We start from the raw sequence: 23,851 nt of genomic DNA on the forward strand, positions 1-23,851 counted from the left end.
ACCACTTCTAGAGGTACATGCACTTGGGAAAGAAGATTTTTTTGACGAGTAGCTTTATCTACGTGGAGTGCTAGAGCTTCACCACTCGTGTACTGTGTCTATCTTGCATCAGCTCTGATCATATGCAACCGTACAAACCTGTTTTTATTTATGATGAAGATGCTACCCACCACAGTACTGTAGTAGTAGCAACACGCAGCAAAGAGCAACGATGTGGTTTTATAATGGATCAAAGAATAATTAGTCAACAATGTGGTTTTATAGAACTTCAGGATAGTAAGACATGTGATTATATGGCGCATAATGTAAACTCTGTGGTTTTATGAAACTTGGCCATAATATATGTGATTTAGTGAAATTTATTCCTTTTTACTTAATGCTAGAAATATGTTCATATGTACCACGAGAAAACTAAGAATGTGTTTGGTTGAAGGTTAACTTTAACACAATCTAATTTGCCAAAGGTACGATAAGCCATATAAAGTGTGGCTAACAATTTGTTGGCCACATGTGTGGCAAGATCTAGTTAAAAAATGAGTTTAGTGAGCCAGCAAATTAGAGAAGTGTGGTTAGCTACTATTATAGTAAAAAGTGTACATGCTTATTATGCGGCGTGGCAAATTATGATCCTGAATCAAACAATTCCTAAATCTATTATTGCCAATTTGTCACCCCATCTTTTCACTTATGCTTATGCTTATAAACTAAAATTTAAATTTTTAACCAACTGATTTTAGAGTTTTTTAATCATATTTTATTTTAGTCTTTACTTTTAGATCACTAAAAACACATATATAACAGTTTCATGCAAAAAAAAATATTTGCAAATATATCGTTTGATTTTTTCCTTATGGCTTACCAACCAAACCAGAATTTAAAATTAGAAGTTAATTTTAAGTACATTTTGGCTTTTGACCGTTGAGAAAAAATATAGGTCCTACTTTAAAATTGCTTTGGATTGCCTCGCTTATTTTTTATGGCTAATAAAGCACTGCCTCAACTATCAATCGCTAAACTAACCATAAACATCACTGCCTTGAGGCTTGAATGTAAGAATTTTGGTTAATCAATCAGCTTTAATATTAGTTAAGCTTACATTGAAGGAGTGAGGGACTAGATGATTAAGGTTTAATTTGCGTTATTAAATTTCTTTAAGAAAAACGTATTCCTTATGTGGAATTAACTCAACTTGTTCAAAACCATCCACTTCTCTGTGTGTTTCTTTTAGGTTCGATGACAATTAGGCATACGTTGACTCATAACATAAATCGTAAAAAAATAAATGGTAAGACGAGCGATCAACTTAACTACGCTTAAAAGTCAATTACGCGAAAATGTAAAAAAAAAACTAACCGGATGGAATACTTTGGTTATCAATCCGCTATTCAGCTTAACACCACAATTTAGCTTTTATAGAAAAGAAACATCCCACTAAAACGGGCATAGTACTATAGCGGTATATCATCCCCACCATATCAGCAAAAATCCCAAAAATATCTGCCCAGCATCAGCCACGCTGCCGTACTCCGAGCCAACCACCGGCAGCGGCTAGCGTCCACGGCTGCAGGCAGCCACCGCCGCCGGCGAGCAGAGTCCCCCCCAGTTCGCCATTGCTGCTGCAGGGTAGCAGTCTCCCAACTTATCCATCACAGCTAAGCTCACTCATTTCCTCATCGTCGTGTCAAAAGCCATGCTTTCCACGCAGATTCCCACACTAAACCGGAGTAAACTAATACGAACTCTTTGATTTTTTAATAAAAACTCAAAATTCGGAAAACGTGGGTGAATCGGGCCAGCCGCGAGCCCACGCCTCACCTCATGTGGCACTTGCGGGGGAGCTCCGCTACCACCGCAGCGGCGCTACATAAATCCGTCGCCCACCTGCGTCTCCTCCTCGCAGTCTCCGCTTGGTCTGGACCTGGACCGCTCCTCCCCGCCGCCGCCGCCGCCGCGGCCCTCGCGGCAGTCTCTACTCGCCGAGGAGGCCCGGGCCCTAGCGCGAGGGCCGTCGCGGCCAGCGCGATGCCTTCTTCTTCTCCGTCCACCTCGCCGCCTTCCGCCAAGGGGACGACCGCTGCTGCGGCTCCGGCTGGGTTCCACCTCACCGAGCCCTCGTTCCTCGAGTCGCTGATGCCGAAGAAGGAGATCGGCGTCGACCGCTTCCTCGCCGCGCACCCCGAGTACGACGGCCGCGGCGCGCTCATCGCGATCTTCGGTGAGCGCCTCTCTCTCTCTCTCCCTGCTCTTCGTTGACCGCATTAGATGCGTGGAACCGCCCAAAGGTTTTGTTTATGCATCTCGAGGCCGGAGACTGGAATTCGTTGAGTTAGCAGGTGCTACTTTAGTCTAGTTGGTAGCTTGTTGCTGTGGGTTTTACCGGCTCAGTTTGATAGTCCCTGCGACTTGTGTAGATACTGCATTACTATGGATAGTGGCAGTTAATGCCCATGGTTGCAATGTTCATCGTGTGAGAACGATGTCCCCTAACTGAATTTTGTAGGAATGATGCGGTGTTCATAGAATCTGATTTGGTGCGAGTGTCGAAGCAATATAGAGCCATCTTTACCTTGCTCGTCCAATGGATGTTGGAATATTGGGCATCACCACATTGCACCCTATGTCAAAAAAGTAGGACAACTGGGTTTATTTGCACAGAATGGAAGCTCTACTGCTAGTAGATAGTCAAGATCAATATTTGGAGAAAGCTTACTATTCAGATTCTGACATTCTGTAACTCCATACATGCTTATTTGGAAGGTTTCTAGTTTTCTTATCAGAGGCTTGTCCTTGCAGGATCTGCAATATATCTAACTTGGTCATGCAAATATATGTACATTATTATAATTTCGTTCTTGTAGTTCTTTTGATTTTGAAATAAATTGTTATGGTTGCCTATTGACTTGTATGTGTGGCAGATTCTGGAGTTGATCCGGCTGCAGCTGGTTTGCAGACTACTTCAGATGGGAAGCCCAAAATCCTTGACATTCTTGACTGGTGCCATAACACCTCCAAAATAGTGAAACTGGTTGGTTTTCTTTTGACAATGTCTCTTCAACAAAATCACACATATATGTGTTTAAATGCAGCACGGGTAGTGGTGATGTTGACACGTCCAAAGTGGTGAAAGCTGATGATGATGGTTCTATTGTTGGTGCTTCAGGTTGGCTTTATAATTTTTAGGCTTGTTTATTCATACACAGGGGAATTCCATGCTATTTAACCTTTTTTTTTGTAAGGATTGTTTTTATTATTTATAAAATTCCTATACCGTGGAAAAATTCAAGCTGTTGGAGCATGATTTTTTCCCTTGTTAATGATAGGTGCCAGTGGAACTTTTCTTTGTTAAATATCCAACTTAAGCATGTCATTCTGATACCACTTCTATTAATTTTAAAGATATTATCTGTCAATGTGATTTACAAAATACCATATTCTGAGCGTTGAATTCCTGCCTTAACTGACACCCTAGCTCTGTTTACACCCAGGTACTCGTCTGATTATAAACCCCTCATGGAAAAACCCTTCTCAAGAGTGGCATGTTGGCTATAAATTAGTTTATGAACTCTTCACGGATTCACTTACCTCCCGTTTGAAGGTAAATTTCATTTTCAGTGTCTGTATTCTAAAGGCTTGAAACACAATATCTTTGTAAGAACTTACTCACTATGAGTTCAGAAAGAAAGAAAGAAGAAATGGGATGAGGAAAACCAAGAAGCAATATCTGAGGCATTGAAACAGCTGAATGAATTCGAAAAGGTTGGAAGTGACTTTCTTTGAGTGCATTTAGGTTCACTTCTCTTTCAGTTTGCAATTTTGATTCACCCTGGCATGTCATATCTTCTGTTTCTTTGTACTTCATATAGTTTGCACTTTGCATGGTTGCTGTTGTCAATTATTGGGAACTTTTGTGATGTAACATTATGATTGAGAGTGTAGAATGTAAATAAATGTAAATGTGAAATGGTCTATTTGTTGCTAATGGTTGAATTGATGTATTATTTAAGAGAAGTGCTTGCAGCTTTGCACCGCCTTCTATGAAAATTTTAAGCACGTTCTGCAAGAATTGTCTCAACCCATTTAAAATGATTGCAGAAACACCGTAAATCTGATGATGCCAAACTAAAAATGGCTCATGAAGACCTACAAAACAGGCTCGATTACCTGAGGAAACAAGCAGAAGTAAGAAAAACAGGCATATAAGATGAGATGAAGTTTCAGCCAACTTTCGCTACCATGTGTCTTACATTTGTTTCTGTAGGGTTATGATGACAGGGGGCCAGTAATTGATGTTGTTGCATGGCACGATGGTGATGTCTGGAGGGTTGCTGTTGATACCCAGGGCCTTGAGAGCAACCAAAATTGTGGAAAACTTGCAGATTTTGTTCCATTGACAAACTACAGGTATGATTGATTCGCTGTTTTCTTATTAAGATTGTAAATCAGAACCTATAATTGCTTGCAGACTCATGGTTCATTGCTCATATCTTATTCCAGATGTATTATTTGTTGGTTATCTACTTGCGGTGTGCTATAGGAACATGGATACTTACTGCTCTGAAATGAAAGCTCTAATCCTCTTAACCCCTTAATCAACAGTGCACTGACTTAGTTTTCGTATGATTTATAACACTGTTACTGATGCGCCCTTTCTTGTGTCTGGACCTAACGCCCAATTGGGACTTATGAAACTGCAAGCATAGCATGTAGAACCAGAAACCTACAAGACCATGATCAAATATGATATATTTTACTGTGTAAAAATTGTATTACCCATTTCACTTATATTTACAGTATTTACAGTACAATATGCTGTTCTGATAACTTATATCATTCAATGCATCCATATTAGTTGTACAAACTAAACATCTTCCATCTGTTGTGTTCTGATTTATATAAAATTATCTGCAGACTTGAGCGGAAGTTTGGGATTTTTAGCAAATTAGATGCTTGCTCTTTTGTAGCAAACATTTACGATGATGGAAACCTTGTTAGTATAGTAACTGATTGTTCTCCTCATGCTACCCATGTTGCGGGCATTGCAGCTGCTTTTCATCCTGATGTATGTCCTTGGCTCTTTGGTTTTCATTTTATGAAAGTTATAGAGGCACTGCTTTTGTTGACAATGTCTTTAAACAGGAACCTTTGCTCAATGGAGTTGCACCTGGAGCACAACTGATTTCCTGCAAGATTGGTGATACTCGTTTAGGATCAATGGAGACAGGGACAGGCCTGGTTAGGGCCTTGATAGCTGCAGTAGAGGTGATTATGCTTCCTTCGTTTTTGGTATCAATTCATCTGGGTAAATAACAAAGTGTACTTGAACCTGTTCTGTTCAATACAATTATTTTGTAAATATGAGCCTGTTTGGGGGAGCTTTAGATCCTGAGAAGCAGCTGCTTGGTAGCCAGCTTCTGAGAATCTGGAAAAGCTTCTAAACCCAGCTTCTCCAGATTCTGGATTCTTAGTTTATTTTCCAGAATCTGTAACTATAGATTCTCAGAAGCTGTGGACCGTTTGGGGCAGCTTCTGGGAAAAGCTGCAGCTGGGAGAAGCTCCCCCAAACAGGCCCTATATCCCAACTAAATGCTCAGTGGTTGAGTATTAGTGATTCGATCAAAACAGGTGTAGCAGCCTCTTGTTCTACTTGATCTTCAAGTTTTTTCTTTATTCACTACCATTGCGTATCTTCAACTTCAATTACTTCACTTTCTTCTTTAATTCCTCCTTCTGTCCTTCATTTTTTGTTTATTCAGCACAAATGTGATCTGATTAACATGAGCTATGGTGAGGCTACTCTTCTTCCTGACTATGGCAGATTTATTGATCTTGCTAGTGAGGTGGGTCCTTTAATATGGTGTTATTCCTTACCCATGTGGCCATGCCTATGATGTTCTGTAGACTCTTAACTGGAGTTTTATACTGTTTCACAGGTTGTAGACAAGCATCGCATTATATTTATTAGTAGTGCTGGAAACAATGGTCCCGCTTTAAACACTGTCGGTGCTCCTGGTGGTACTAGCTCTAGCATTATTGGTGTTGGTGCTTATGTCTCACCAGCTATGGCTGCTGGAGCTCACTGTGTTGTACAAGCACCAGCTGAGGGGATGGAATACACATGGTATGTGGCCAGCCCCTAATACTATCATGTTTCGATTAATACTACCTCTATCACATATTAAGTGCAATCCTAGGATTAGGACATTAGTAAGGAAAGAATGAACTAAATCCCATTATTAAATGAGAGGTGATTGAGTGGGATGATAGTTGGGGGGTAAGATGGGGAGAAATCTGAAGGATGGGTGAGTAGTTCTCTAGAGATGCACTTATTGTGGGACAGAATTTGAATCTTAGAACACTTATTCCGGGATGGAGGTAGTATTCACTTTTCTGATTGTTGCATCTTTTTGTGAATGGGATTTTTTTTTTGTGAATGGCAAAATAGATTCTGTAACCTCAAGTCCTCAACCTTTCTGCAAACTAAAACTGACTGCTAGTTTTTTATGAGGCAACCTTTGTCTATGCATACCATGATATGAGTCTATTTCTTGAGCACTGAACGCTGGGGTCTCCCTCATGGTCAAACTTAGAGAAGACGCTTATTTGTGTTCATGGGATTTATGGATGCTCTTTCATGGTTCACTCCAGGAGTCGTGCTCATGTTTTACCACTCTCTGTGCATAGGAATTTGCCTTATCTTCCAAAATTATCAAATCTGAACAAAATATGGGAAAAGGTAAGTTCTAAGTTATGTAATCCACCTGATGTTTTCGCTTTAATAAAAATTGTTAGAAACTTAAAACTTTAGAGATCAAGGAATGGATGGTCATATTGTGCTGTGTTTTTTGAAGGAACTGAAGGCTTTATGTGTTGGTACATCATTCTTTTCAGATTCTTCTTAAACTTGTTAGATTTAAGGAGTTGTCAAGCACTAATGTTCCTCACATGAGGATGTTTGAAACCCTTGCCACATCATAGCTCATGTCTGCAACTGGGTTGTGGTCTCTCATGGAATCTACGTTGCGCCAACCTTCCCCTGCCATCATGAAATCCCTAATTATCAGGCAGCTGTTTGTTCATTAGTCTTTCCTCATAATACAACCTCTAGCGCTACACATTGTTAGAGAGATAAAGAAGAGAGGAAAATTTTGACAGCTGTATTTGCTGTTTTCACCAGTTTTTTGTGTCTGTACATCTTATACTGTATGCATTGCCTTACTGGTTCATTTCTAATTCATATTGGTTATGGTCTGTTCACAACATAGGCAGCAAGTCCCTGTTTGCATTGGCTTACTGGTCCACCTAGCTCATTAAACAATGTTTTTTTAAATATGTGATTAATACAGCTGCTAGTGAGTACTTAGAGCAAGTATAATAGCAGGTTGTAAGCCGACTAAATGCTGAGATGGAGGAGAGATGGGAGGAGAGAGAGGAGAAGCGGCCTGTAAGCGTACAAGCGGCTCAGGCACAAGAACCAAAAAACTCTGTGAGAGAGACAAGTGGATCCTGTATTAATAATAAAGAGCTAACTACTATATAGGTGTGCTGAGAGAAGGTTGCAAAGAGTCTTACAACTGGCTTGCTGGCTATATCATTAGCCTTGCTCTTATGTATTGAGGTCACAGCCTAGGCAAAATGTTCCTGTTTGCATTGGCTCACTGGTCCACCTAACTTGTGAAACGATTATTTCTTTAACGTGTGATTAATACAGCTGCTTGTGAGTACTTGTGTATTGGGTTTTGTTACTCTCGGTTTTAGATAGGATATGTGGTGAATTTTCCTACTGCCTAGCTTTTACATATTTTTTATTGATTTAAGTTATAGTTTATTTGAACTGTGCATGTATTTAAATAGTAGCATTAAATTTATTGCTTGAAATTGAATTTTGGTGTGGTTGGATTTGTAAGGTCTAGCCGAGGCCCTGCTGCTGATGGGGATCTCGGTGTCTCCATTAGTGCACCTGGTGGAGCAGTGGCTCCTGTACCAACATGGACGCTTCAGTCTCGCATGCTCATGAATGGTACTTCCATGTCATCTCCTTCTGCCTGTGGTGGGGTTGCTCTGCTTGTTAGTGCCATGAAGGTTTGTTGCCAACATTCTTTTCATTAAGCAACGTGATCATCATTTGAATGTTCAGTAAAGCAATGCAAACAAAAATATAGTTATGTTAATGAAGGATACATTTTAGGCCGAAGGCATTCCATTAAGCCCGTATATTGTGAGGAAGGCAATTGAGAATACAGCTGCATCAATAAGTGATGTGCCTGAGGAGAAACTAACTACAGGGCATGGGCTTTTGCAAGTTGATAGGTAAGAACAATAAATTGTTTGTATTATGCTCTATGAGGAAAATGTCTTTAATTTGGGGATTTTGAATTTTAGTTGATGCCATATTTCTGTTGCTTTGTCAGGGCTTTTGAATATGCTCAGCAGGCTAAGGAGTTGCCGCCTGTTTCTTATAGAATATCAATCAATCAAGTGGGGAAGTCAAGTAAGTATATTTCTATTTATACTATCCATCTAGTCATATCTTCTTCTCAATATAAAGTTTTAGCTATTTGTACAAAAAGAATCTTTATTTGAAGTGAATGGAGTACTGTGTTCACATTCATGATCTATGATGTGGTTTATGCAATATTTCCTCTCTTATCCTTGATGAAAGTGAAATCTTAACATCTATTATATAATGGTGCTTGGGAGCATATCTTATCGGATGTATATCTATAGTTACCTTTTAATATATACTCCCTCCATCCAGAAATATAAGGACATTAGAGTTTGAATTTTGTCCAACAATACATGAACATCCCACCTACCTATGCATCTCAACCAATCAAAACCCTCCATTCTCTCAACCTTAATCCCTCCAAAAAACTCCAAACATTCTTATCTAGATGGATGGAGTATTTGTTAAGAGTGGCTGTTGGTCCTATTAGTAGCCAATCTGTTATGATATTTTATGCTAGGTCTGAAAGGAAAAACAATTACTAGTATTACAAGTCTTTTTTCTCACTTTTTCTGAAGAAAGTCTTTTCCTCTTTTGTACTATTGGTTTATCTTGTGTTTTGTTCCCTCCGTCCCGTAATATAAGGATTATGCATCTTTTGGAGAAGTTAAGATTTGAAGGAAAATACTATGATACATTGATACCTCTATTAAATGATAGGTGGTTGGGGGTAAGAAGGTAGTTATGGCTACGGTGAGAAGAAATTTGGATTGTAGTTGATTGATGGGACAACTATTATAGCAAAATCCCTTATATTTTGAGACAAGATAGAAGGGGCAAAATCCCGTATTCTTGGACACATGAAATAACACCAATAGATTTGTGTTCAGCAACACTCCCGTAGCATCATACTTCATACTCCCTCTGGTCATAACTCATAGATATGTGATGTTGAGGACAAGATTCAATCAAACTTTTAAAATTCTGATCATCAATAATTCCTCAAATTCTTAGTTTAACAACAAAAGAATTGGTATACACATATTTGCCTTGAAAAGTACTATGATAATACCATAAACTTATTAGATTTTATGAACTTGTATAAAATTGATGGTCATAATTGTAAAAGTTTAACAAAATCTTGTCCTAAACGCCAAATATTTATGACCAAAGAGAATATTCTTTTGAGAGTAAGTTCTTATAAAATCAACAACCGGAATTCTTTTGGGAGTAAGTTGGAGACTGCAATATGTAACTCTTATAAGTTCTGCAACCAAACATTGTATCCATATTGCATGAGATCCCTGTTTTACCAAGTACTACTAGGTTTGCCATATGTTGAATGTAAGCACAGATGTTATACTCCGCAGATCTTTTGAGTACAGGCTTGACTAATCTTAGGGCTCATCATCTATTGTATGGTTCAGATAGTACATTTTTAGCAAATTTATGTTGCCACTTAAATCTATTGCTTGTAGTTTTAGTAGTTCAGCGAACATAGATATTATGGTGCATTGGTGACTGCATCATGCACTTGTTAACTTTACTCTTATCTGTTACAGGACAACGCTTATAGATCAGTATTGATTGATGTCGAGTTGGTATCTTTTTTATAAATATGATAACATAGTACCATGCATGCAGTTCCTAAACTTAGAGGAATATATCTACGTGGGAGTAACACATGCCAGCAAACAAGTGAGGTCAGTTCCTGATTGCTTGCTTCTTTGATTTCATGGTCCTCCCAGAAGGCACTAGATTGAGCAATATTAGCCTAGATTCATAAAACCCCTTTATGATCAATAAGGTTACATCAATGTTTATCCACGATCCCCATGCTTGTTCAATAGTAGCCTAGATCTGTAGAACTCAATAAGGTTAGATAAATGTTTTAACATTTTCAGCACCTTCTGTATGAACTCTGTAAAGGAGCACATAAATTTCACTGTACTGACTTTTCCAATTTTATAGATTATCAGAATTAATTGTATGTTTTGCTTTACAGTGGACTGTTCAACTAGACCCAAAATTTCATGAGGATGCCAGTAATATGGAGCAATTGGTTCCATTTGAGGAGTGCCTGCAGCTGCATTCCACTGATAGCTCTGTTGTTAAAATTCCTGAGTATATAATGGTGACAAACAATGGGCGCAGTTTCAAGTTGGTATCTTGTCTGTTTAAGTTATATGATTTTTTTCTACTCTTCATTTCAGTAAAATAATTCTCATAAAACACACTTATTGGCACTGGCCATATTTGCTGAGACTTCAGGTTTATAAGAGCAGATGCATGTCATATACACTGCATTATATAACTCACCTACTTAATAGTCAATGATTGTGCAATTTTTCCTTTGGAGTTGATTATTGATGCTTATTGTCCACACAAGTGCAACCTAACTTCGCTGAAAATATATTTTATTGAAAGAGAAACCTCACTGATGAAATATATACATCACCATTAGAGCATACTGCACTATAATATATATTTTATAACTTATGATGGTCTTCAGTGTTCAGTTATAAAACAAAATGTATGTTCATGTCAAACCACACAACCGACAGGTGATGCAAGGACTGGTCCAATTGGACTAGCACAGTATTATTAGTAAATATTTGATTAATAATTTGTGCTGTTTATTTTGTCAAGAGCCACACTTTTCATGTATTTTTCATTTGCCTTTTTCAGCATTGTTGTAAATCCTGTTAATATCAGCAGTGGCCTTCACTATTATGAAGTTTATGGTATAGATTGCAAAGCACCATGGCGTGGACCGATTTTCCGTGTTCCAATCACTGTAATAAAGCCTATTGCTCTATTAGGAGAGCCACCTGCATTGACACTTTCAAATCTTTCCTTTAAGTCAGGTACTCAGTGTTTTACTCAGATGCTTACTGTAGTTGTGTTTCTTCTAAAATTATATAGCTTTATGTTCAATATTTTTTTGTATGGACACTTGTTACGGTTCCCTTCATCCTTGAATACTTCCAATCTTTTTTAAGTGTCAGGCACACATTTGGACTTTCACCTATGTGCAGGTTTGGTTTTCCGAGTCTTTTACGTACGTGCCATTAAAAAGATGGTGGTTACCTGCATGCCACTAAAAAGTTTGTAGACACCCGTATGCCATGAACCTAACTTTTTTTTTTACCTACACGCCATTTTGGATGGATTGAGACTTAACGGTGTCAAATAGGGGTGTAAAAAGACTGTTTTGCCCTCATTAGTAAATAAATGACAAACATAAATTTAAAACAGTAAGTAAATATGAAAAGTCAGTAAAAATTTTAGAAAATGACATAATTAATTTTAAATCAAGAAATAAGTAAGAAAATTCGTAATTAAATTATAAAATGTCTAGAATTTCAGAAAATTCAGGAAAATTGGCTCATAAATTCGGAAAATTGTAAAAAATAAAGGAAAATTCGTAAATAAATCCAAAAAGTTCGCAAAAAATCAGGATAATGAAAAAAAATCAGAAAAATGCCCAAATTAATCAGGAAATTATCAGAATAAATCAGAAAAATATGAGAATAAATAAAAATATATTTTGCTGATGACGCAGCAAATGAAGTGACGAGCAAACATTTTGGTGAACTCATGCACGCCTCAAGTACCACATTGTAGCTGCCTAGCTGGGCTGGGCGTCATGCAGTTCATACATGCACATACATGAATTCAACGAAGCAATGAGCCAAGCAATTAATCTTGGACGGAAACATGTACTAGTATATTGTTCATCAGCTAGCACTTGGGGTAGAGGGTGTGGTCTCTGGAGTAATCCTGGCAGTAGTAGTAGACCATGGTGCTGCGCTGCGCCCACGCCATGGCGGCCTCTTGCTGCGGGCTGAGCGCCGTGGAGCCGCCGCCGGACGCCGGCACGGGGCTGTAGGGGGCGGCAGTGCAACCGGCGATCTTGAGGTCGGCGAAGTGGGAGATGAAGGGCTGGTAGCGGTCGGAGGCGTCCCAAATGGAGGCGTAGGCCCACATCTCCTCTCCAGGAACGTCCCCTCCACCTTCTTCTCGTACCTCCTGATCGGCACGAGAGAGGAGGCCGCGCCGCCCAGGAGAGGAGGCCGCCCCGCTGGCGCACGGGCGCGCACGGGAGGAGGTCCGGGGACGGCGCCGGTCCGGCGAGGCGGGGGACCGCCGGATTTGGCCGGTCTGGCGGCGGCGGCGGCTAGGGTTTTGCGAGCGGGAGGAGGCGGCGCACGGGAGGGAGTACTCGGCTGGGCATGGGCATGGAGAGTAATTTTCCTAGGTGGGTCCCACATGTAAGAGGTTATTATGTAACGGAAGGTGGACGGAATGGTATGCAGAGAAATAAAAGTTTGTGTGATGGTATAGAGGTATCTACAAAATTTTTAGTGGTACATAGGTAACCACCATCTTTTTTAATGGCATGTACGTAAAAGACTCTGGTTTTCCATAGAACCTCAACCATCCTTCTATATTTACTAGCTAAAGGCCCATGTGTTGCAACGGATATCTTTTGTTGATAAAAGCAAAAATTATATTTTGTAGCATTGTTAGCACGTTAGGAGCATGCAGCATGGAAAAAAAACTGTTGTTTTGGCATACACCACTAAATGCATATGCATTGGTACCCATCTAGTAGAATGTGAACCCATGTTGTGTGACTACAATACACATGACCTGGAGTCCTGGAGAGCTGGAGCGCCTTGAGGAGTGGAGGACTGGAGGGTAAACAAACAACTTGAGTTGGCTTTATCCAAATCCCCAATTGATGAAACTAGTTGCTGGCTCCTCTCTATTCTCCGCACAAGAGCCTACAATCCATGTCCCGCCACTTCAGCTGTCAGCAATCAGCAACTCACCATCGCAGCTGCCGAACAGAGGTGCCCATTCCATTGCCATCCCTCTCCAGCATCTGTGGTGTGCAGCAAGTGGCGGCACCCGCGCTCTGCAGTGCTTGAAACCCAGCCTCAATCTCCATTTATCTGTCTATGTCAGCATTGGTACCTGAGCTCGCGAGCTATCTGCAGCACTGGTCCTTAGCTCATGCATGCTCCACCAACTCACTCACGAATAGAGTAGCAGTGTAGCACGCCATGGCTTCCCTCATCGCCAGCCTCCTGTCCTACAGGCAGTCTCCACCTCCGCAGGCAGCATTAACTCCATCCCCTCTCCTCTGCCATGCCTTGTGGTCCGCATCCTTTTCTGGCTGCAACCTCCCGCAACAATGCCTTGGCTCATCCACCAACAGTGACTCTGCATGGTGCCCGCGCAGCTTCCTTTCAAGCCTTCCAGTGCATGTCTCGAAGCGGCACCCTTGTCTCCCCCGCCTTGGCGGAAGTTGCCCTCATTTCCCCCACCGGCCTCGTTGATGTTCTCCCAATAACCCAGATCTCAATCCTTCCACCCAATGGACTGGTAGCTCCACAACTAGCACCACAGAACTGTGTTACAGCAAAAGGCGAGCAGAACATTCACATGGGGTTCTGAGTTGCTGACCCTATGGCCTTATGGCCCTACATGTCAGTCAGTGGTCGGTGAGACAGACTCATGACCACCACCATAAAGGACTTTCAGAGGAGTATAGATTTCTAGCCTCACAGATCTACCCATAACAACTATTCAATGGAATTTCAGTGCTAAAGGGTTGAAATTTGGCACCCCTGAGACCTGTTTAAAAACGATTAAACAATATTTTTTCTGCATCAGTTCAATTAAGATCACCTGTAGCTACTGCTTATAGCTCCTTTATTTCTGATTTTTGCCTCATTCTTTCCTTGGAGGTTAATCATCCAGTTTGTGCTGATTTTTTTTATTTTTACCAGTTCTACCATGCTGAACCATGGTCAGAACTAACCTGTAATTATTATTCCACTGAATTTGAAACTCCCACTTCTATAGATATGTTTAAGATGTTTAATTAATATCATTCTATTGTGATAAAAAAGTAATTTTGTTGTTTCTTCTTACAGGTCACATTGAAAGAAGGTTCATAAATGTGCCAATTGGAGCTTCATGGGTAGAAGTTACAATGCGTACATCAGCCTTTGATACTCCTAGGAGGTTCTTTTTGGACGCTGTTCAAGTATGCACTAAGTGTTGATCATAATAATCAATCTTCATTCTTATGACTTATTTATGCTAATTCTAACATTGATATAACAGATCTGTCCACTGAAGCGACCTATTAAATGGGAGGCTGTTGTCACTTTCTCTTCACCTTCTCTCAAGAATTTCAGTTTTCCTGTAGATGGTGGCTTAACTTTGGAGTTGTCCATAGCCCAGTTCTGGTCTAGCGGAATTGCTAGTCATGAACCGACCTGCGTTGATTTCGAGGTACCTGTCCCAAGAATATTTTTTGTTCAGTGATTATCCTTGGTTGTCCAACTAAATTTGAAAATAGACTTCTATAGCAAATGGCATTTATGATGAATATTTTCATTCCAACTTCACAGATTGTGTTTCATGGAATATCCATCGATCAGAGAGTAATTGGCCTTGATGGTAGTGAGGCACCTGTCCGCATAGTTGCTAGATCTCTATTAGCATCAGAGAGGCTTGTTCCTGTCGCCACTCTGAATAAGGTTAGTAAAGATTCTACAGAAGCCTGCCAGGTGCTACTCTCCTTTCCACATATATTTCATTTGTATGGATTGCAGGTGAAGACCCCTTATCGACCAGTGGAGTGTAATCTTTGTTCACTGCCTACGAGCCGTGATAGATTACCATCTGGCAAGCAAATCATTGCACTAACTCTAACGTGAGTTTAACTTTAGGTTTTGTGATACTGTACATGCCTGTTAGTACTTCATTTGTTTTCATATTCTTCTCTCTCGGGCACCCTGCAGTTACAAATTCAAACTAGAGGATGGTGCTGAAATAAAGCCTCATGTGCCCCTACTTAACAACAGAATATATGATAACAAGTTTGAGTCTCAGTTCTACAGAATATCAGATTCAAACAAGGTGCATTTTTTTTTCTCATCTTCTCATTTACTCCTTTAATCTGTACCTCTTATATGTTAGGGATATTTAAAATATGCTTTACAGTTACTGCTGATTCTTTGGTGGGATTATAAGATTACAACCTTTTACCTTTTCTTCTGCATGCTAGATTGGTACTACCTCTATGTTTGCTTAGCAGAGATTAAGGTTAAGAAGAAAAGACTATAGTGCCCTTTAATAATGAGGAATGGATAAGAGTGGAAGGATATGTGGAGGATAAAATGGAAAGAATCTTGGATAAGTGATTGATGGGATAAGTAGGATTGTGAATAATGCTATAAATGCTTTCATTTTTGGACAATATTTAAATGCTAGAATTTTACATTTTGGGACGGAGAAAGTATATGGCAAGTCTTAGTCCAGTACTCCAGTATCCAGATTATACTTTAGAATTCTCAATATTATTACATTCTTTTCCCAATAGTACTTATAAAACTATAATGAATGTGGTACTAAAAGAAATACTGCCATGCACAATTTGTTGCATGCATTTTAAAACTACATGTACTACTATATATAGATTTGGTCGGCAATTTTGAAATAATTCATTAGGGATTTTGCTTCAAAAAGGGGGTCATCCCATAGGGGGCAGAAACCTGAATTAATATAATATGCTCAATTCTCGATGTCTCTCTTGTCACCCTTTTCTGTTCAACCTACATATCTGATATCCCCTAGCAAACTTACTTTTTTTTTTCCATCGACAGTGTGTATACTCTAGTGGTGATGTTTATCCTGATTATGTCAAACTTTCAAAAGGTGAATACACACTGCAATTGTACATAAGGTACTACTTTCCCACATAGTACAAGTTATTACTACATACATTCTTATCCTTATTAAGCCTTTTGCAATTTTCTAAATGGCTGTGCTGTAGTGATGTACAATTTTTATTTGGATATGATAGGATATGATATAGTTAAATGTGAGCTAATGGGAAACTTATGATTTTACTCTGTAATCATTCACCACCTATACACAAGAATTGGAAGTTAAGAGCTATAGCTAAATTTTTGAAGTTTGAATAGCCTTCCCTAAAAGAGGCAAGATACTCACACAACTTACAGGTTTAAGTGCAACAGAAGGCTATATGGCTACATTGGTACTCCAAAGAGTGATGGGCGCTTCTCTCTTGTCAATGGGGTGGCACATACACCTAGGTGGTGTAGGTGACCACCTACAGTTGCACTAAGCCACATATTTGAGCAATTAAACTAGAGCACGACAGGGATTTACCTTTGTATGCTCCGCTGCACTCCAGTAGTCCGGTAGTATTTACTCTGGAGCACCAGTTTGAATAATGATAAGGTCCTGTTTGACACAGCTTCAGATCTGACCTATGCTGGATTTGTAGTTTATAGGCCAAATTAAAATAGTTGAAATTTTATATTTTATCAAGAATAGAAACAAAATGATTCATCCAGATCCAAGAAATGTTGGACTGGGAACTGTACCAAACAGGGCTAAGCATAAAACATATGATATATTTCTTGAATGAACAAAAATGGTCTTGTGTTTTCATTCCGGTGCTGCGTATGATATTTCTGTTGTGTGCAGTGGCAGTGTTGACGTCAACAGCACTGTAGAAGTATGCAGCATAATTGCATACAGGATTCAGTTGGCTGGTCACTGCCCACTGAAATACTCCCTCCATTTCAAAATACAAGTGTTTCTAGGTTGTTTAGTAGGGATCAAGGTTGCAAAGAAAAGACTATGATGTCACTCAATAAATGAGGAATTGATGGGGGTGGGAGGGTAGGTGGGGATAAAATGTGAAGAATTTTAAATCTGTTCTATCTTGGATTAAATTATAGATGCAATTATTCAACATTTCAAAAACAATAAATATTAAGTCTTCTCCAAAAAGTTCATCGTATCCCCTCAAATGTTTCATATTCCTTGCAAGGTTCCTTTCCTTTATCCATCGCAGTCCAGTGGAGCCTTCCTAAGCACAATTAATTATCCCTCTTAAGTTCTTGAGTGCTTTTCTTTGTGAATTGTCTGATGGTGCTATGATTCAATTTTTCAATTTCCAAATAATTTTGTTATGATAGATATGCACCATAAGCATTTTTATGATAAAATATACATAAGGAAAAAAAAACATTTCTCTGTGCCCACCATATGGTAGTTTGGAGATCTTTTTAATTGTATATTTGCGGAGTTATCTTATGTTGGCTGTTTTTGACAATTTCATGGATCACCGTCTATGTTTTGTTGTTTCAGTGAAAAAAAATATAGTTCATTGCATGAATTTGTCTAATAAATGTGTGTAGGCATGACAATGTGCAGTTATTGGAGAAAATGAAGCAGTTGGTTATATTTATTGAGAGGAAGCTAGAGAAAAAGGTACTGCATCTTATATTGCTAATGAGAGTACGGGACTTATTTCATATTTTAATTGTATGCATTATTGAGGGCATCTAAGTATTATTGTTCGTCATAAATAATGTCATCTCTTTTACCATACAAATCCCATTTCATTTCAGATTTGTGGGTATGGGGTGATATAAGTTTGGAGAATAAGCTCAGTAAAAAATGCTTGGAAGTGTGAATTATCATGTGTAAGCAGTAGAGTTGCACATCAACATTTAGTGTTACCCTGTGGTTTGTGCATATTGCACTGCTGTCAAAATTGCTGTCATTGGTTGCACATGTTCAATTGCAGTCCTATATACAAGTATAGTACTCATCAGGTTTATTGTGGATAGCCGGAAACATATACAGATAGAGCATAAAATCGTCTGAAATGTTTTGAAACATATCTTGTTACTGTTAAATGTTTCGAAGGGCTGATAGGTTTCTGGGTCCGAAAAATTTTTAAGCGGAATTATGCACTCATTCACCTGGTAATCCTGTACAATGTATATAGTCTATTACCTGACTTGTTTTTAGAGCGCTTCTCTCTGGTTCAAACATTATGCAAGCTATCATTGAGAATTTTGATTTATAAGTCACCTATCCAGCAATGATGTATATGTTAATCTAATTGCAGGATTGCATTCAATTGAGTTTCTACTCTGAACCTGATGGCCCTGTAGTTGGAAATGGCACCTTCAAATCCTCTGTTTTAGTCCCAGGGTACTTCCTATACAAATTTTTACTACTACCTTATTAGAATAGCACTTTGACACCACTGGTGTTTAAATTTTTAGAGAACCAGAAGCATTTTATGTGGGTCCACCATCTGGAGAAAAACTTCCGAAGGTACATGTCTTGATGGTGTATAACTTGATTCGATTTTTTAATACTGTTCTGGTCTTTATTTAGATGACCAGTTAACCGCTATACCTTTTTGTTTAATATGTTGATCTGTGTGTTTGTTTGGTAGAATGTTCTACCTGGGTCTCTTTTGGCTGGGTCAATAACCTATGGTGCCGTAAGCTCTTTCAACAAGAAAGATGACCAAACCCAGCATGCTCCAGCATCTTACTGTATCTCGTATCTCATTCCACCATCAAAGGTCAGTTCGCCAGATTATTAGAGAATATACTGGTCCTCCTTTTGTTTCCTATCAGCATTGCTGTTTTGTTATCTTTTATTAATTCTATACTGCTAGGCCAGGTTTAACCATACGACCCCTTTTTTCCCTTTGCATATTTTTTGTACTGAATATTCTATTGCATATCGCACATATGATGTTTGTGTAAAACTTTCAGGTTGATAATGATAAAGAAAAGGGTGTTTCAGCTGGAAGAAAGAGTATTTCAGAGAGATTGGACGAGGAGGTTGGAGCATTTTAATAGTTAGCTTAAATGCCATTTACTTATATGATGAATCCAGAAATATAAAGGATTTTTAGATCCTGAGGAGAGAAAAGTACAACAAAGATCATGTTGGCTGTCATTTGATCCCTCAGATTGTCAGTTTTTGTGCTTACAACAAACATCGCCTTAGTTTTCCTCTTTTTTCTTGTTACCTTAACTTTTGCTGAAAGTGGCGTAATAGTTTATTATAGAAAAATGGTATTTCTTATTGCAATATAAATTCGTAGGTAGTTATACAATCTTCACATTAAATAGTTAAATTGATTGATCAGGTTCGGGACACCAAGATAAAGTTTCTTTCTGGATTTAATCAAGAAACCGAGGATGACAAGTCTTCCTGGATGGAGCTTGTTGCTTCTCTTAAGGTAGCATTGGCTTCTCTTCCATGGTCATTTTTATCCTATAATTTATTATTGCACTAAGAAAGACCAGACACAATTAATGTATTGTATCTGCATTGGCTTAAACTTAAATGCATCACCTTGTTGACTATCTGCAAATTTTGGTCCTGTAGCATCTAAAGATCATGATTTTAGTATGAGAATACTGAAAAACTGCAGTTCGCTTTGTTAGCACCAAAGTTACGTTCATTCTTCTATTTGGCATTCTGTCAAAGCTTCTCTTAATTTTCCTTTATTTTATTTTTTCTCTGAAAAAAAAAAGATGAAGAATAGCAACACTACCCTTTGCTTCTTCCTACTACAACCTATTCCCCTCACCACATCTCACATGAGTTTACCCATGGTTTCCATTGAGACTGCCGTAACACCCTTGAGCTCTATCATGCCTTGAGCTTTCCTGGGTGATGCAGCTCAGGCCTTGATCTCATCTGACTGCCGCAATGAACCGTATCTAAAGTTTGCAGATTCATAAATAACTTGACCTCAACTCTAGTTTGCTTTTCTTTTTTTATTATTCTATAAGCATTTGTAGTTTGCAGATTTGCAATTGACCATGGTACATGTAATTTTAGTTAATGCTAATAAGATGTTACAATAAAAAAAGACTATGAGATCATTGTAATGTGAATTTTTCTTGCTAAATGTGTTAAATGTCACTTCTGTTATAGAATTATGAGCTACATTTGTTTATATTGCTTTGCAATGTCAATTAAATCACCTTAACTTGTTTTATTGGCATATTGCAGGCAGAGTATCCAAAATATACACCTTTGCTTGCCAAAATTTTGGAATGCATTGTTCAGAAAGCAACAGATGATAAAATTAGCCATCAAAAAGAGGTAATTAATACTTTCTTTTCATTTATGTTTCTCTCATTCGCTGCATCTTATGTTGAATAAAAAGGTAAACATTCAGACAATTTTGCATCCATGGTTGGATACATGGGGCATGTTTTCGTTTTTGTTTTTTTAAAAACATCACTAGGTCAAATGCTGCAAATTCCACCATGATGTAGTCCTTTAATAAATGAACTGATTAGTTTGTTGATGTCTTTATGCAATACTGTTACCACATGTCTAATTCCTTCCAGTAGGGAAAAAGCACTCCTGTTGCAAAACAGGCGTGCTGAGACTTGGCAGTGTTAAGTGTTTGATCGGATGGTCAGAATCCTGAGGGACACTCAAAGGATTGAGAATCTGGCTCATGCCGTTACTGTTTTAAAGATCAAACCAACTTGTGTGCATTTGTACTTAGTCAACACAGTTTATGTCTTTCACATGAAATATAGCTAATATTCCCTCCAGTTTTTCATGCTACCTCCATCCTTAAATGCAAGGGATGAATTTGGACATGCGTTTGTCCAGATTCGTCCTTACAATCCCTACGTTTAAGGATATGAGTAGTAAATGATGCTGTCTTTTTGATTCACGCTTGTCTGTTTCTCTTGTTAAAAAAAGTAATTATAGAAATTTTTTTATGATTTGGTTTATTCTTAAAGGTACTTTAAGCATGACTAACAATTTTAAATATTTGCATCAACTTTTTTAAATAAGATAAATAGTCAAACATATGCCAAAAAGTCAACATCATCTGTTAAAAACCAGAGGGAGTATATGTTATTCGATAAAATTGGAAAGGGGCCACGGGAGGGAACAATTTTTCAAATGCCACTTCCTAACACATTTGCCAATATGCCCGCCGTAACCATATTTTGACTGGACAAATGACTATCAAAATCTATGTGCAAACTTGTATCTTTTCCATGTCAGAGCCTGGTAGCTAAAGATAATCCAGTATTCTCATCATTCCTTTAGGTATTTTGACATTTGGCAGGAGATTATGCATTACTCCGTGAGATTAAATTGTACTGCACTTTATTTCAAGAAAAAACTGAATGTAGATAAATAATTAATTACTTCGACTAATAAGTGAGTTTCATTTGACCTTCAGTATTTGTTCTAACATAAGACATTTCATATTTTGTTTTTTTCAATGAACTTTTCTGATTTATTTAAACTTTTTTATGCTCTTGGTTTCAGATTATTGCTGCAGCTGATGAGGTTGTGGACAGTATTGATAAAGAGGATCTGGCAAAGTCTTTGTCCCTTAAACCAGATCCTGAAGATGATGAGGCGCAGGTAATAGATTATTTATGTACTACTATTTGTCTTTTTGTGGTTAAATCAAATTTATCACTTTGTGCTGCCCTGCTTATCTGAAACCTTCTGGTGCCTCGTAGAAAAATAAGAAAAACATGGAAGAAACACGAGACCAGTTGGCTGATGCACTATACCAAAAGGGTCTTGCATTGGCAGAGATTGAGTCACTAAAGGTACAGCACCTTCCATCACATTGTATACATTTCTTCACCTTATTGTCATATCTTTATCGTACGAAGAGACTGGGATCTGTCTCTTATATTTACATCTCTAATGCTTGAAAACCTTGTACATGTTCCGTAAGCTAAATTGTCACTTAACGTTTTTACTAGTTATAAGTCAGCATGCAAATTTTAATACCATCGTGATAAATATTCTTGCTCCTCTTTTTTATTTCCTTGCCTTCTTAGAATGGTAACATTTGTGTTAAGTATGGTCCCTTGGGCCTATATTTTACGTTCTCCCCTGAGTCCTCTCAATATTAGCATTATCATAAACTCATAACCAAGTGTTTATGTATTTGATACAATTGAGGCTCTTTGTGTTTCCACACATAAAAGTTTTCTTTATTTGAAGTATAAGATTCTTCATTCTTTACTGACAGACTGATGAGTCAACTGAGGCATCTGCTAAAGATGATTTTGAAGAGACTTACAAAGAATTGATCAAATGGGTTGATGCCAAATCTACAAAATACGGTTCTTTAACTGTCCTGAGGGAGAGGCGCTGTGGAAGACTTGGCACTGCATTGAAGGTACCTACCAAGTGCCCATCAATGTTTTCTTAGCATTGCAATTATGATATACTCCATATCTAATATCTTTAATCAAGCCAGTTCTATCCTCCCACCGGTATTTACCCCCTATGAACCCTAACCCATAACAGTGGGGGTACTTGTAGGTGTCTCATGGTTATGCAATATGTTATTTGATCTGCAAATATGTAATGCATGCCATCTATTTTTGCTACAAACAAACAACAGAAATAGTAGGCCCTTGGCATGCAGTAAAATGCTCCTTAATTCGCTTTGTTCAAGACTCCCAGTGTCACCAACTTTACTAAATCTATTATCGTGAAACTATTACTCTTTTCCTAAATCGTGATATGAGCAGAGTTTGCATCAAGCTCCGTTATCACATGCTATGATTCAACTGTGTTTCTGTAGAAGCTGCACAAACTATAGTTATTGATGAAAACAAATCGTTGAATCTCAGTCAATTCGCCCTGCATGATCTGTTGGTGATAAGTAACAAGGCACAAACTATAGTTAAATGCTGTAGTCGAGAGACCACATCACCAAAATTAAAAGATCAAAGTTATACAAGTTAGAAGATTCTCTTTGACATTCCTATTCTTAAAAAAAGAGACATTTCCTAAATTCTAACCCTAATTTTCTTATACCTGCCGTCTTAACCCCATTTTTCCCCGATGCACCTACCACTCTGCTAACGTTAAATATCTTCGTGATGGACAGGTTCTGAATGACATGATTCAAGATGACTCCGAGCAAGCAAAGAAAAAACTTTACGATTTGAAGATCCAGTTGGTTGAGGAGATAGGATGGGCCCATGTATCAGCTTACGAGAAGCAGTGGATGCATGTCCGATTTCCCCCATCTTTGCCTCCGTTTTAATTATTAGGAGTATCTTTCACTCATTTCTCAGCACCAATAGATTCAATATTATGTCATTGTTGGTATCAACTTGCTGGTTTGGTAGCCTTTCACGACGATTTTTCTTTTCAAATGGTAATAAGAAGGCCATCCTCTACCTCTAGCTCAACTTTCTGATATGTGCAATCTTGGCTCCTATTCCAATTCCTCGTTTCAAATGATTGAGGACATCAGTTATCAATTGTCCTGCGTGAACTTACTGTCGACACCAGCTTTTATGTCTCTCCTTAATTGCTTGTAGAACTCCTATTATAACTTTCCTCTATTCTAGGATAAGTTTATTTTTCCGTTTTTGAATATAATTCTTAACTCTTTGTTTTATTTTAAAAAATTGTGATTAATACTTTTATTGTTATTAGATAGTAAAACATGAAGAGTACTCTATGCATGATTAGTTTTTTGAGTTTTTTTTAATATTTTTTTTGAAA

The 23,851-nt window shown here is 38.4% G+C and overlaps 1 protein-coding gene across 1 annotated transcript; it reads left to right on the forward strand.

The window, feature by feature from the left end:
* Window positions 1-1,620: 1,620 nt before the first annotated feature.
* LOC102701235 (tripeptidyl-peptidase 2) lies at window positions 1,621-23,627 on the forward strand. Its single transcript, XM_006647584.3, has 34 exons — window positions 1,621-2,215; window positions 2,916-2,994; window positions 3,087-3,160; window positions 3,486-3,595; window positions 3,676-3,756; window positions 4,093-4,179; window positions 4,259-4,401; window positions 4,909-5,059; window positions 5,137-5,259; window positions 5,754-5,837; window positions 5,931-6,118; window positions 7,905-8,079; window positions 8,186-8,307; window positions 8,409-8,488; window positions 10,088-10,146; window positions 10,449-10,603; window positions 11,132-11,310; window positions 14,392-14,504; window positions 14,585-14,755; window positions 14,875-15,003; window positions 15,079-15,179; window positions 15,268-15,385; window positions 16,132-16,211; window positions 17,701-17,773; window positions 18,420-18,505; window positions 18,580-18,631; window positions 18,756-18,887; window positions 19,084-19,152; window positions 19,464-19,556; window positions 20,339-20,431; window positions 21,632-21,730; window positions 21,832-21,924; window positions 22,356-22,505; window positions 23,226-23,627. Exons 1-34 carry the CDS (start codon window positions 1,819-1,821, stop codon window positions 23,382-23,384), a joined length of 4,098 nt encoding a protein of 1,365 aa, XP_006647647.1. The 5' UTR covers window positions 1,621-1,818; the 3' UTR covers window positions 23,385-23,627.
* Window positions 23,628-23,851: the final 224 nt, after the last annotated feature.

The sequence above is a fragment of the Oryza brachyantha genome, chromosome 2 (assembly GCF_000231095.2).
Source record: "Oryza brachyantha chromosome 2, ObraRS2, whole genome shotgun sequence".
NCBI classification, from domain to species: Eukaryota; Viridiplantae; Streptophyta; class Magnoliopsida; order Poales; family Poaceae; genus Oryza; species Oryza brachyantha.

What these genes read in the sequence shown, in the direction of transcription:
- LOC102701235 (XM_006647584.3), top strand. Translation starts at nt 1,819, where the DNA reads ATGTGGCACTTGCGGGGGAGCTCCGCTACCACCGCAGCGGCGCTACAT. An exon ending in CAATCAAGTGGGGAAGTCAA is followed by an intron (nt 8,489 to 10,087) that starts GTAAGTATATTT and finishes CCATGCATGCAG; the next exon opens with TTCCTAAACTTAGAGGAATA. An exon ending in CTGTCGCCACTCTGAATAAG is followed by an intron (nt 15,004 to 15,078) that starts GTTAGTAAAGAT and finishes TATGGATTGCAG; the next exon opens with GTGAAGACCCCTTATCGACC.